We start from the raw sequence: 13,990 nt of genomic DNA on the forward strand, positions 1-13,990 counted from the left end.
ATATAATAATAATAATAATATATTATTGATTCAAATATATATATATATATATATATATATATATATATATATATATATATATATATATATATATATATATATATATAATTCTTATGGTCATTATAATCGTTTTGGCCGGCAAAAGACTAAATAGGAGAAAGTTCATATTTTCGATCTCGACCTTGACCGCTCCAACTAATTTTCATATATAAAAGACCCCATATAAAGAAAAATGTAGCTTTGAAATCAACTCTCAATTTTAATCATTTATCACTAATTAATTTGAACATTAGAATGCCGTGCCAAAGTTCTATTTCACTGTCTATCAAACAATTATAATTCCTCAACAAAACAGTAATACATAAAAAATTATTTTTAAATCTTTTGAATAACAAATGTATCTAATTAAGGGACAACTTCTTTACTCATCACAAAAAAATTAAGTAATTAAGTAATGTATCTTTCATCAATCACATAGTAAGATTTAATTTTATCATATTTAATTATTTATTAAATAAGATCTTTTTGGTTGTTTTCAAAGAAATTTACTTTAAGGTAGCTCTACCTAACTTGTAGATAAGAATTCCCCATCTAATTATCTAATTTACTATATTATGTTTTAATTTGCTATATTTCGTTATTAACTTTGGTGTTCTCAACTTTTATAATGTATGCAAATAAAAAATTTCATAACATAACTTACCTTTGCCACAAAAATGGGTATTATACACTTAATAATAAACACATTTATGTTGGATTTTCTGGTTATAGCGCAACTGTTTCTAATCATGCCCCCTCTAAACAAGGACGAAACCACTAATATGCTATATTTGCCAATGCAATCTTATATTAAAACCCTTTCAACTTCCATTTTTTCTCACACATTTTCATTCAATCCGAGGCTTTCACGAGCCTCGTGAAAGTGTGTCTGTGTTCCTCATTCTCAATTATGACACATTTGATCAATTTAATCAATGTTGTTGTAATTCTCTTTATCCTGTTCCTTGCCGCGGAAGCCAAACCTAAACGTCACATACAATACAGACATCGTCCCAGGTTTCATAGAAATCCTTTACTCCCAAGATTTCCACCTTTTGATCTACCTCCAAATGATGATGATGATAATAATAACAACAACGATGAAACTCCCATTCTTAAAGATCCTATTCCTATAAAGGATGTTGTAAAAAAGCTTGATTTTGCAATAGCTTCTATTGGTCAATGGGAGATAATTTCACAGGATTCTGGTGTATCAGCAATGCATGTTAATTTGTTACCTACAAATAAAATCATTATATATGATGCTAAGGTTTATCGGATGTCGAGAATCAGATTACCAGAAGGAGAACCATGTGTTCCATTCAAAGATTTACAGACTCAAGAAGATAGAATTGATTGTTTTGCTCATTCAGTTGAATATGATATTGAAACAAATCAAATTAGACCCCTCAAGGTTTTGCATATATATTCTTTATTTTTACATTTACATGGAATAACAATGAATGCTTATAAATTTGTTATGTACCATTAGATAAATGGCGGAGATCCTTGGTGTTCGTCGGGAGGACTTACAGCCGACGGTACCTTCGTGAGTACAGGTGGTTTCGCCGACGGTGGAAAAACCATTAGACACTTTGGTGGTGGTTGCCAAGATTGCGAATGGAGGGAATATGATGAGACATTGGTTGATGAAAGATGGTATCGACTATAAATATGTATATCATGAATACTTATGCGATAAGCGCTTAATATCTAATTTGATTATCACGAATTGATAGGTATGCAACTCAACAACTTCTTCCAAACGGAGAAATCATATTGATCGGAGGACGAAGAAGTTTTAGCTACGAGTTTCTTCCCTTACAAGAAGGACAGAGAGCAGAACAATCTTACTTTTTTCCATACTTATACGAAACATCTGACTTTGATGAGAACAACTTATATCCTTTCGTGCATCTTTCGACCGACGGAAACCTCTTTATCTTTTCGAACAATCGTTCCCTCCTTCTGAATCCAACTAACCACAAAGTAGTACATACGTTCCCGGTTTTACCCGGGGGCTCGCGTAACTATCCTGCCTCCGGTATGTCGGCGCTTCTACCGATAGACCTCAACGCGGAAACCATCAAGGCGGAAGTCATCGTCTGCGGTGGAAACCGCCCCGAGGCTTTCTTTTTAGCCGAAACAAAGAAAATATTCCTTCCAGCTCTTCAAGATTGCGGTAGGTTAACAATCTCCGAGCGGTTCCCTCAATGGGATTCCGAAATGATGCCATCAAGGAGAACCATGGGAGACGCTCTAATCCTTCCGAACGGACAGCTTTTGTTCATCAATGGTGCACAGTTAGGTACAGCTGCATGGTGGGATGCTGAAGCACCGAATTACACACCTGCTTTATATGAACCAGAAAAGCCTAAGGGGTTGAGATTCAAGGTGATGAAAGCTACTCGAATTGCAAGAATGTATCATTCAACTTCCGTGGTACTTCCTAATGGAAAAATTTGGGTTGGTGGAAGTAACACACATGATACTTATAAAGATAAAGTTAAGTATCCAACTGAGACTAGGGTTGAAGCATTTTCTCCACCTTATTTGGATGAGGCTTTTTCTAAATATAGGCCACAAATTAACGAAGTTGCATCTCAGAAAGTGTTGAGATATGGAGATTTATTTGAAACTGAATTTTCAGTGGAAGATGGGTTTGGCTTGACATCAAATGATATAAAGGTGACAATGTATGCACCACCTTTCACTACTCATGGTTTCTCCATGGGTCAGAGACTTGTGGTTCTCAAGATTGATGAGTTCATTGAACAAGAGCAAGGAAATTACAGGGTTAAGATGGCGGCGCCGCCGTCGGGGGCTATTGCTCCTCCTGGATATTACTTGCTCTTCGTTGTCCACCGTGGTATACCGAGCACAGGAACATGGGTGCACATTCAATAGAAGTAGAACAAACTCTATTTCTTATCATTATTTTTTTTTTCTTTTTTTGAATTTTTTTCAAGAAAAAAATGTAAACACGAAAATCTCTTTATTTGGAGTTACTAGAGAAACAGAAGAACATTTTCATTCTTAGAAGGCTTCAAATGTTTTATTGGTTAACAATACAGAGTCATGTTTATAAAAAGGGTTTACATGCATGACAGTTACACTTGGAATAGATGAATAATCCCATATATTACTCATTAATGATTACTCATTAAATAAATGGGTCTTAGTTTGGAAACTGGATACTTTTAAAAATTTGTTATCATGGGGTTTATTGTATCCCATTCAAATAAACATGCACAACATGTTTATGGATTGCATAATTAACAACCACATAACATGTTGATCTTTAACTTATGACACTGTAACATTTTAAATTATTTTGATCCTAACTTATGACATTGTAACATCTTATTCAAAAAAGAAAACCAGATATATGTAGTCATGAAGATCACGCATTTGAGATATCGGTGACAATTTTATTTGGATTAGACAATTTAAAAAATACAAAATTTGTTTTATAATTTAAAATATTAATTCCGATCAAACGATTATTGTTATTTCGAATACACTAATGCATGGTAATCCAATCCAAATACATGGAAGTAAAATCTCAAAGGTAGCTAGGTAACGTTAAAAAAACATGAAAGTCTCAAAATAGTAGGCCAAAAAATGAATAATATTCTCTTCTTGGTCTCAATATGGAATTCATATAGTTCAAATTATGTTTTCGTAATGTTCAACTAGCTGTCATGGTTTAGGATTTATGGCGGAGAGAAAGAAAATCAAATACAAACAGTGCATTATCTAATATTTTTAGATTTGCACATAATAAAGAATTTGTCTTTTTTTTCTTCATAAAATATTCAAAAGATGGAATAAAATCTTCACTCCACTCCACCTAATTTTAATTGATCTAAATAATGGAATTTTATACTATCTCATTTCGTCTAATTCCATCGATTCAAACATAGGAAAAACTTTCTCCACCCTAAATTAGTTTCAGATGTACACATTAATAGAATCTGAGAAATCAGTTAGAATTCTATTAGAATTTCATATATTGCATTTTGTTCAAATGAGATACAACGACTTTACTTATATAGAAAGAATGATGTAACTAACTATTACAGCTGTCACTATTACCGCTGTCACTAACTATTACAGCTCAGCATGATGTAACTAACTATTACAGTTGTCACTAACTATTACAGCTCAGCACTATAATAATACATAATGCTAACTAATACATTACTCTATCACATTAAAAATAAAATAAAATTGTGTTGTATTGTCTATAGGTACACTCTCATAACCATGTTTTGTTTTTTTAGGAATGTTGAGAGTGAGACAAATCCCTCTAAAATTATTAGCTTATCATCATCCAGCTGGATGGATTACCATTACCATGAGAGTCACTCCCATCTTAATAGTCTCGTGCAAGAATTTATGTTCCTAGTTCCCACCCAGGTTTGGTTCATTTGGAGCGCTACACCAGCTTCCCATGAAGCCTACGCGCACAAATCAAAATACCACCTCTATTTCAAATGATTTTGATCCTAATGATGACATTGTACAGTACTAACATTTTATTCACTAGCATTTAAAATCAGAGACATGACTGAGGTAGCTAGGAAAAAAAATTCAAAAACAAAACAACAAAATGGAACCAGATTTAAACACTTGTACACATTCAGGAGCCAATTTATTTATGAATCCTGAATTAAATTCTTTAGGCTCTCAATTTTAGAAGCAATAATGTCATGACTGCAAATCCCATGAACATTTAAACTGAACATCTTTAGGATTTCATTTTGCTGGTTCGAACATATAAATACAACCACCAAGGCAAACCAATGATAAATCGACAAAGTTTTTAACTTCATAGGTGCAAATTTCATGGGAGTAAACATGGGCAAGTTTGAAAAAATGTTGGTAGCTTTTCTTTTCTGTGTATTCTTACCCAACATAATCCAGGTGAATGCCAACTTTTCAAAGAGCATGTACCTCACTTGGGGTGTTCAGCATTCATCAATTGTTGGTGAAGATCTTCACCTTGTGTTGGATAAAACCTCAGGTAAATATTTTATTTATTTATACTTAGCATGCATCAGTTTTGGTTTCAATAGATTCGTGCCCTCTAGCAGGATGAAATTTTGCACCGAAGAGCTAGGAAATCAAAAATTTATTGCATTTTTCAATATGTTGCAAATGAATAATACTGAGGGAAAAATGATGTTATGGCCTAATACCAGAGAAAACACTTTATATATTCATGACTAAACATTATGCAAACTGAGGTAAAGTGAATAATATGCTGCAAATGAATATTAGGTGGACAAACATGATATGATGGCCAGATACAAATACGAAAGAATCATGTTTATATATTCCTGTACTAGCACTTAAGATTTGCAATCTTACTGAACATTTTGCATTCATCAGTTATTGGCTATTGTGGAAATATATGATGTTGCCTTTGAATTTCAGGATCAGCTGCTCGTTCGAAGAGATCTTTCTTATTTGGAAGTATTGAAATGTTAATCAAAATGATACCTGGAAATTCCGCAGGAATAGTCACAGCGTACTATGTAAGTCGACTCGACCTACAAGAACTATACACACAACATACAATCTCTTCTTAAATTCCCTGAAAACCACAAATTTAAATGTACTCCAGAACGGTCAAATATATGATATTGTGCTAGTAAATGAAATGCTAATGCTTCTCACTTAAAATCAACACAGTTATCTTCCGCAGGAAGCCATCATGATGAGATAGATTTTGAGTTCTTAGGTAACAGTTCAGGACAACCCTACACAGTCAATACTAACATATATACACAAGGAAAAGGAAACAGAGAACAACAATTTCACCTCTGGTTTGACCCAAGTGCTGATTTTCACAATTACACCATTCACTGGAATCCCACAGAAATTGTGTAAGTTGAAGCAGAACAAAGCAATTCACTTTCTCAGTTCCACAACAAATTTCTATAATATAAATTAAATCCCATCTAATTGCTCTTAATTCTCAGGTGGTATGTCGATAGCATACCAATACGAGTTTTCCGAAACTATGAAAACGAAGGCATTGACTATCCAAACAAACAAGGAATGAGGGTTTATACCAGCCTATGGAACGCAGATAACTGGGCAACAAGAGGTGGACTTGTGAAAACCGATTGGAGCAACGCACCATTCAAGGTAGGGTTTCAACATTTCAGAGCAAGAGCTTGCAAGTGGAATGGAGCAGTTAGCATTAGTCAGTGCGCCTCCAATGTCAAAGCAAATTGGTGGAAATCTTCAATCTACAAACAGCTGAGTTATGGCAAGATAAGACAGTTGAACTTGGTGAGGAAGAATTTCATGATCTATGACTACTGCAAAGACTACAAACGATTCAGCGGACACATCCCTCATGAATGCTTCAAAACACAATCCTAACTCATAATTATATTCTAAAGATTTGCCATGAATAACCCTATGTATTCAATTTGTCACGATCTTGGTGATTTGATTTCATTCTTGTATTGAATCACAATATTATCTTATATATATATGAAGTAATAATAATAATAAATTTCCATGAACAAAAATGGTTATCTATGAAGCACATACACCAATCGCAAGGGTCCGTATCCATTTCGGATGGATACTGGCACGATCACATTTCAGAGATATCGGTGCTGCATATTGCAATGTTGTTATACTCAATTAATGTCAAACATAAACCCTATCTTAATAATTGAATTCGAATCTTGTAACTCCAATTACACATACTATTTTACAGAAATGAAAATAATGAAACGGAAAGAAAGAAATCAAGCTATGAATTGATACATAAGCAAATTCCGGTGATGATGAGAGCAGTACCGAAGAAAGTGCGGGGGAGATTAGTTTGTTCGCCGAGGAGTGTAGCAAAGAGAGCGGTGGAGGCGAAGGTGGTGGCATTGGTGACGGGGACGGCGAGGGAGAGAGGAGCGTCGGAGAGAATGGAGAAGAAAGTGGCGGAGGCGGAGAGATTAACGAGAAAAGGGATCGAGTATTGCCAAATGGAGAGAAGCTTAAGCCAGTTTCGTAGAGAGAAAGCGATTTTTTGAGCGAGATTTGTTGATTGAGGATGTGGTTGTTTTGCGGAAGAGGATTTGAGTGCTTCGTCCCAAAGAAGTGCACCACGGCGCATGATAGCGTTGGTGGCGCCCCATATCACTCCCACTGCAATCATTTTCTCCATCTTTGCTCTCTCTTTCACCTTCGCCACATCGCACTCACTGAACACGATTGAAGTCGAAGTTGCTTTTTGCACCCTCCATCTTTGGGCTCATCTAAGTTGGGCTTTTACCGAAAATCCAAGTTACTTTTTGACCATCCAGATTTCATTTCCGCAGTCAAACAGTAATAATGAAAACGAGTGAAAGAAACCTTGTAACACTTCAAATGACAAATAGGCCCTTGCCTCTCGACGCCTTTCTTCTTCTGTTGTGTGTGACTCTGTTTTCTTCTATTTTTCGGTGCAGAAAAGTAACAGAAAAGCATGGAGCGTATCGTTGGCGGCAACTACAAGCTCGGCCGCAAGATCGGAAGTGGATCGTTCGGTGAAATCTACCTTGGTTAGCCTCTTCTTTCTTCCGTTGTTGATTTCAAAACGATTCTTCAATTTAGGTTTATTGTTCTAATCGTATTTTCATGAATTCTTTTGCTGCTGCAGCTACGCATATTGATACCTTTGAAATCGTCGCTATCAAGATCGTAAGTTTCTCTTCCATGTATTTGCTAGGGTTTTCTTATACTCTAATTTTCTAATTCAATTTACATGTTTGAATTTTGGCGTTAATATGCATTAGTAGCAATTCAGCATGCGTTATTTTGAGAATTAGGTTATGATTGGATTGATGAACTAGAATGGAGCGGAATGGAACAAATATTTCATTCCATTGTTTTAGTTTTTTTTATAATTAGACGGATTGAAACATAACAAATTAATTCATTCTATTACATGCGCCTCAAATTTGAGGAATGAAACTTAACTTGATTGTTTTATGCTAACTCTTTCTTTTGAATGTTGCAGGAGAATAGTAAAACAAAGCATCCCCAACTACTTTATGAGGCAAAGCTCTACAATGTTCTTCAAGGAGGAAGTATGCATTTTGCATTATTTAGTTTTTGTTTTTATTTGTGGTTTTATGGAGGTAGAGGTGTGAGTGTGAGTCATGAGGTTGAGATTTTGGATTTCTTGTTGCAGGTGGCATTCCAAGCATAAAATGGTTTGGCGTTGATGGGGAGGATAACATACTTGCCATTGATTTGCTTGGTCCTAGTCTTGAAGATCTTTTTGTGTATTGTGGAAGGAAGTTCTCATTGAAGACTGTGTTATTGTTAGCTGATCAAATGGTATGGTGTCTGGCTTCTCTGTTTTTCAGCAAAACATATGCTTAATTCATATGTTTCATGATATTTGATACTAATTCGTTCAATTCTCTCTCTTTTTTTCTTCTATTTGTTATGCGCAGATTACTAGAATAGAATATGTGCACTCTAAAGGATATTTACATAGGGATATTAAACCGGATAACTTCCTCATGGGACTTGGTCGGAAAGCCAACCAGGTAACAGTCTTTTTATTGCTAGCTAGTTGGCCTTGCCCCTCCATCAACTATTTGTTGCTACTTTTTGAGGTTCCACTAGTGTGTGTAATTGTGTTGTTCTTGTTAGGTTTACATAATCGATTTTGGGTTGGCAAAACGGTATCGGGATTCCACGAGCAATCGCCACATTCCTTACAGGTAGTTCTTCAGTAACCATTTTTAGTTCATTCATTTTATTTTCAACATTTATATCTTGTAAATTGCACTCATCTGATTATGAGTTATTTTTCACATTCCCACCACCTTAATCAGTTTTTGCACCCCTTCTGTCTTTTTTCCCTTGAAAATGCCTGGATTATTACTAACAAGTGTAACTGACAGGGAGAACAAAAACTTAACAGGGACTGCTCGATATGCCAGTTGCAATACTCATCTTGGGATTGGTAAGTCTGAAGTTAGAAGAAGATATTAACCCTTCATCCTTGAATAAATATTTACACATTTTCATTTGCTATATTATTTTTAGAGCAAAGTAGACGGGATGATTTGGAATCACTAGGATATGTACTTCTGTACTTCCTTAGAGGAAGGTATGACATTCTGTTCCACCCGATCTTTCCTTAAGTATTTTGTCCATAACATATCATCTCTGGTGACTATATAATGAACTCTCCTAAATATTTTTTGTTTAGCCTTCCTTGGCAAGGTTTAAGGGCTGCAACAAAGAAACAGAAGTATGATAAGATATGTCAGAAGAAGGTATCAACTCCTATCGAGGTTAGTATTAAAGCATATATATGTACTGTGAAGCACATTGGCCACCCGGAATAAAACTAAATAACTGGCATACTTATTTTTTATTTTTCCTTTCCAAAAGGTACTATGCAAATCTCATCCCGTAGAGTTTGCTTCATACTTCCATTACTGCCACTCGTTGACGTTTGATCAACGGCCTGATTATGGATTCTTGAAGCGCCTATTTAGAGACCTATTTGCCCAGGAAGGTGATTGTTTTTCATTTTTCAAATGATATAAAAAATGAATTGCACCATTTTATTTGAATGCCTTTGCAATTTTTTTTGTAGGCATGGACATTATTATTAATCTTTATAAAATTTGACTCTTCTAATCTAATTTTCCTTTCAATGCGTCATGGGGCTCCTTATATAATTTAGTCACTCAGATTTTTTTTTGGTTCTTAACGTCTAAACTCTTCATAACTATTTAATTTCAAATTCACAAATTTCAAATATTTTCTTCTGATTTATATTAAAATTTTCATAATATTGTACGACGCACAGTACTCCCTTTTTAATACATAAAAAGTTGGATTTCAACAAGTATCTCACTTGGAGATCAAAGTGGAGGGAATTTTGTTTCTTCAAATAAAAATACAATGAAAGTGAATAACTTAGGGCATTAGCTAGATTCTTCAGAAGATACACAGCATACACAGTATTACTCTTTACAAACATTACACTATGTAATGTGTTGATATTATTCTACAATCTTTGTAACTAGCAGTTAGTAAGTAATACCTACAAATTTGTCAAATACACCCTATACTTTAAAAGATGAGTGGGCGTAAGCTAGCAAGTTATAACTAAACAAATTTCAAATACACCCGAAGATTTAACTTTCTAACTTAAATCTACTAAAGTTTAATTGTATAGATATAAAATGTTTGGGTTTTGGTTACCGAAAAGTGAAAACAAGATTGTCTAAATTTGAATAGTATGTTAGAGGAATAAAAAAATATATCCTTGATGTCAAAGAAGTCATGTAGCCGGACATTGAGGAGATTAGATTAGGAGAAGTCCTTATTTTTTCAAGAATGAGGACTCTGATTTAATATATATGTGCTACTTAATTTATCCACATGAATCCTTTTGTTGTTTACCAAGTAGTCAAGCATGCCAAAAGGGCCTCTTATTTTTCATTGCTACACCAAATATAATTTTCCTCCCTCTACTTTTCCTTTATTTATATCAGGTTATGAGTTTGATTTCATTTTTGATTGGACCATTTTAAAGTATCAGCAATCACAGAAGCAAAGAGTGCCACCTTCCTTATCTGTGAGTATATTTGATTTTTGAGTCCCTATCTTTTGATCTTTCTCTGTCATTTAGTTTTTTTGGGGGTGGGGTAAATATGATGATTTCACAACTAGAATCTTCCCCTGCTTCTGACAATATTAAAATTGTCTTATCACAGCCAGTTCCCGGGGCAAGTAACAATCGTGCAATCCCAATGGATGTTGATAACCATCAAGGTTTGTGTGTCTTATGTATGTTATATTAATTATAAATTTTAGATGTTTCCTAAATTCCCATCAAGAAATAACTTGTGTTGGTTGCTACACAAATTTATAGCAAAGGCGACAAAAGTATTTTTCGTTGACAACCTGCAAGGTTGGCTAAATCCTTGTGTCGAAGTCTTGTCTTGGATTGGATTGAATGACAATTAGTTTTCTACTTAATCAATTACCTTGTGTGTTATGACCTAATTGTCAGTTTTTAATGCATATTCAGGGCACGGTGAAGAACGAATTAAATCAGGAAACGCTACTGGTTCTGGTGTTAAAGTTCAGTTTAAATCACCAACTGGTAGAAACTTGAGTTCTGATAACCCTCTTGACAAGAATGTAAGTCAGCTTGCCCTAGAAAACGCACTCTTCCCATGATGGCTGTGATGCAATATTGAAGTTATTGTTCTGTGGTTGCCCAACATTATTTGTAAAAACTAAATAGATTAGCATTTACTAATTATTCTCTTTTTGGTAGATTTTCGGAGAAGCAAATATGCCCTCTACTTCGCATTCTCCTGCTGGTACTTCAAAAAGGAACCCCTTGAATCCTGCCTTGTCTGCCGAACCTTCTAACCCTCGACATGAGCAAGGGATTAAAATCGGCCCTTCAAGTAGCTGGATGTCATCTCTGCAGCGCATATCTTCTTCCAAATGAACGTCAAGTGTGGTCATTTTCTTCTACATGCTGTGTTTTAAAAGATTTCTGGTTCGCACCGTTGTCTTGTCCCTTTTGCTGCTTGAGTTTTATTTGTAACTACACTGATCCTTTATTGTTTGCATTCTGTAGTATTTCTATCTCCGGGCTTGAATCGTCTGAAGATTCCTAGAATACATATGTGAAGCTGCAAATGCATCGTGGTTTGCTTGCATCTTTCCCCAAGTGTTTGGTCAAGAATATTCAAGTGATGTATCCATTGACATGGACGCCGTGAATGTGCTGGTGTGCTGGATGGTTGACAAATTTGCATAGCCCCTATTTGAGGTGACTGACTACAAACAATTATGAAGTACAAAATATGGTCTATCTAGGCTTGAGTGTCGGTGCTGTACATAGATGTCAAATGTGGCACAGAGCATGGTGTATTCGTGTTTCCATGTAACATTAATGTGTGAAGTAGCCCCTTTTCTTGTTATGTTACCCGAAGATTATTATCCCTATACCATATGATAATTGGCAACACAGCTTGGTTAAAAATTTTAAATTGATGGAACAATATTATGAATTGTAAATGTGTTTTTTAGAAATATTTAAACGCATTATTTGATAGGCGTTGTTTCTCCGTTTACTTGTTCATTTTTGCTGTCTGAACTAGAAACAGTACACTTGCACTTCTATATCACACATATCATGTTTAGAAATCATGCATAAATTTTTTTCATAGGATGAGTGAGCTCTAAACTGAGTTTCATAAATATAAATTCTTGTCATTTAGACTTGTTTTCTTTGATCACATTATCTCATCTCATGATGGTAATTTGCACTTTTTCTTGTTAATGACCAGGTTATCCAAAATAAAATAATATTGATATTGATACACAGGCAAATATTATGGCTGAAAGGTCACTGAAATAATGGTTTCTTATGAATTTTCAAAGGTAGTTCTTGGGGGCATCTATTCACACTCACTATTTCATGCTTGTCTGTTATTTGGGTGATGGGCTGATTTAATTATCAATATCTGTATCTCACCGTTTGAAATTTATCACGTTGGCTGAAATCTTGAAGTTTTTTATTAGATGAGAAAAAATCTGTCCTGCATAGATCAAAATTTGTATTGATAAGAAATTTTCAGTTTGTCTTTGATCTTATCAACTTGTTCTATGTTTTTTTAATTATAACTGATGCTGAACAGGTACTTATTTATGTTTTATCAGCTTGTTTAAAGTGTTTATTATAACTCTGATGCTAAACAAGCACTTCTTTACTTGTAGGTTGCACAATTTGACCCTTGCCGAGGTTAATTTGTGATCTCATTCTAGGGATGAAAGTATTGAATCTAGTTTTGTTTCAAGTGTGGTTCAAGGTTTGAATAAGTTGATGTATATTTCATTTTCGTCTGATAACTAACTGGTAAACTAAATTTGGTGATGCTCAGTATCAGTCCATATCTTTACCTTTGCAGGACCTCCTTTTCTACTGAATATATTGTCTGAAGGATGAAAAATGGCAACAATGCCACATATGGATGCCACTATCTACAGGAATGTACTCCTGATGCTGCTACTTTTGATGAACAAATCAGTTTAAGCACTCTGGATGAGAATGCACCAAGGAATAATTCATATTGGAGATTTCTGTGATTTCTATGGTTTGTGCAAATTGTCATTGTTTTCAACTAGAGAAAAGGGAGTTACATAGTTATGTTGCTTTAATTCAAGAATTTTGGATTCTCTTTCTGCCCCAAATTGATCATTTGGTTGAATTGCAGCAACAATTGACAAGGAATGAGTTGATAGTCTTTGCTTGTTGCAAGAGCATGCAAGGTAACACCAATCAGAAATTTTGAAAGCTCTTTGTACGTATATAGGTTTGTTCATTTGACATCTTTGATCGTGGCACCAAAACAATGAATTCACAGTGTCAATTTCAAATTGAAGGTTTCACAATTACAATTCCCTGCATGCATTCTAAATATGTTAGAGAAGTTAACATTTGGCCCTAAGTTTGATCATTTGATGTTTCATTAGCTTGGAGTGTCTGATATTGCTTAAGAAAGTTTTGCAGTTGTGATTTTTCAAATTTCTTTAGAACTACTTGCACTTGGTGACAAGCTTGAAACAAGAGTTGTTTATGATATGAATGTTGGTCAGAAAACTATTTTGGACACCATGTATTTCTCTATTATTCAATCCATGTTTTACATAATAACATGATTTATTATCTGTGTTTTGTGCCTGATTGGACATGTCTAAAATAATTATATAGATCAAAATCTCAAGATAGCTAGATTTCATATCTTGAGCAATAATTTATTCTCCCAGCTACTCCACTTTTGTTGTAGTTTAGTCTTTTGTATTTTAGTCTGGAGAAAATTGATAGAAAGAAACCGCACTTGAATTTCTTTCTCTGAATAAAGAAAACGTTTACATTTCAATCACTGAT

General features: G+C 34.6%; 4 protein-coding genes and 1 long non-coding RNA gene across 5 annotated transcripts; 3 read left to right on the forward strand and 2 right to left on the reverse strand.

The window, feature by feature from the left end:
* The first annotated feature begins 815 nt into the window (after window positions 1–815).
* Window positions 816–3,198, forward strand: LOC127100844 (aldehyde oxidase GLOX1). The gene is made up of 3 exons (XM_051038136.1): window positions 816–1,453; window positions 1,532–1,698; window positions 1,779–3,198. Exons 1-3 carry the CDS (start codon window positions 950–952, stop codon window positions 2,944–2,946), a joined length of 1,839 nt encoding a protein of 612 aa, XP_050894093.1. The 5' UTR covers window positions 816–949; the 3' UTR covers window positions 2,947–3,198.
* An 826-nt stretch (window positions 3,199–4,024) lies between these two features.
* LOC127100849 (uncharacterized) lies at window positions 4,025–6,271 on the reverse strand. Its single transcript, XR_007794505.1, has 2 exons — window positions 6,123–6,271; window positions 4,025–5,912 (listed from the first exon to the last, which is right to left on the reverse strand). It is a non-coding gene; the product is annotated as an uncharacterized LOC127100849 (long non-coding RNA).
* LOC127100847 (probable xyloglucan endotransglucosylase/hydrolase protein 26) lies at window positions 4,865–6,546 on the forward strand. Its single transcript, XM_051038138.1, has 4 exons — window positions 4,865–5,068; window positions 5,482–5,582; window positions 5,740–5,933; window positions 6,030–6,546. The coding sequence occupies exons 1-4, from the start codon at window positions 4,891–4,893 to the stop codon at window positions 6,436–6,438; spliced, it is 882 nt and encodes a 293-aa protein (XP_050894095.1). The 5' UTR covers window positions 4,865–4,890; the 3' UTR covers window positions 6,439–6,546.
* A 166-nt stretch (window positions 6,547–6,712) lies between these two features.
* LOC127100848 (uncharacterized) lies at window positions 6,713–7,276 on the reverse strand. Its single transcript, XM_051038139.1, has one exon. The coding sequence runs from the start codon at window positions 7,226–7,228 to the stop codon at window positions 6,821–6,823; it is 408 nt and encodes a 135-aa protein (XP_050894096.1). The 5' UTR covers window positions 7,229–7,276; the 3' UTR covers window positions 6,713–6,820.
* A 112-nt stretch (window positions 7,277–7,388) lies between these two features.
* LOC127100845 (casein kinase 1-like protein 3) lies at window positions 7,389–13,784 on the forward strand. Its single transcript, XM_051038137.1, has 18 exons — window positions 7,389–7,604; window positions 7,703–7,743; window positions 8,063–8,132; window positions 8,237–8,385; window positions 8,505–8,600; window positions 8,707–8,777; window positions 8,961–9,022; window positions 9,106–9,169; window positions 9,272–9,356; window positions 9,457–9,583; window positions 10,572–10,654; window positions 10,794–10,851; window positions 11,111–11,223; window positions 11,363–11,593; window positions 11,675–11,869; window positions 12,390–12,483; window positions 12,820–12,911; window positions 13,011–13,784. The coding sequence occupies exons 1-14, from the start codon at window positions 7,529–7,531 to the stop codon at window positions 11,540–11,542; spliced, it is 1,275 nt and encodes a 424-aa protein (XP_050894094.1). The 5' UTR covers window positions 7,389–7,528; the 3' UTR covers window positions 11,543–11,593; window positions 11,675–11,869; window positions 12,390–12,483; window positions 12,820–12,911; window positions 13,011–13,784.
* Window positions 13,785–13,990: the final 206 nt, after the last annotated feature.

This window comes from Lathyrus oleraceus, chromosome 7 (genome assembly GCF_024323335.1).
Source record: "Lathyrus oleraceus cultivar Zhongwan6 chromosome 7, CAAS_Psat_ZW6_1.0, whole genome shotgun sequence".
Lineage (NCBI taxonomy): Eukaryota > Viridiplantae > Streptophyta > Magnoliopsida > Fabales > Fabaceae > Lathyrus > Lathyrus oleraceus.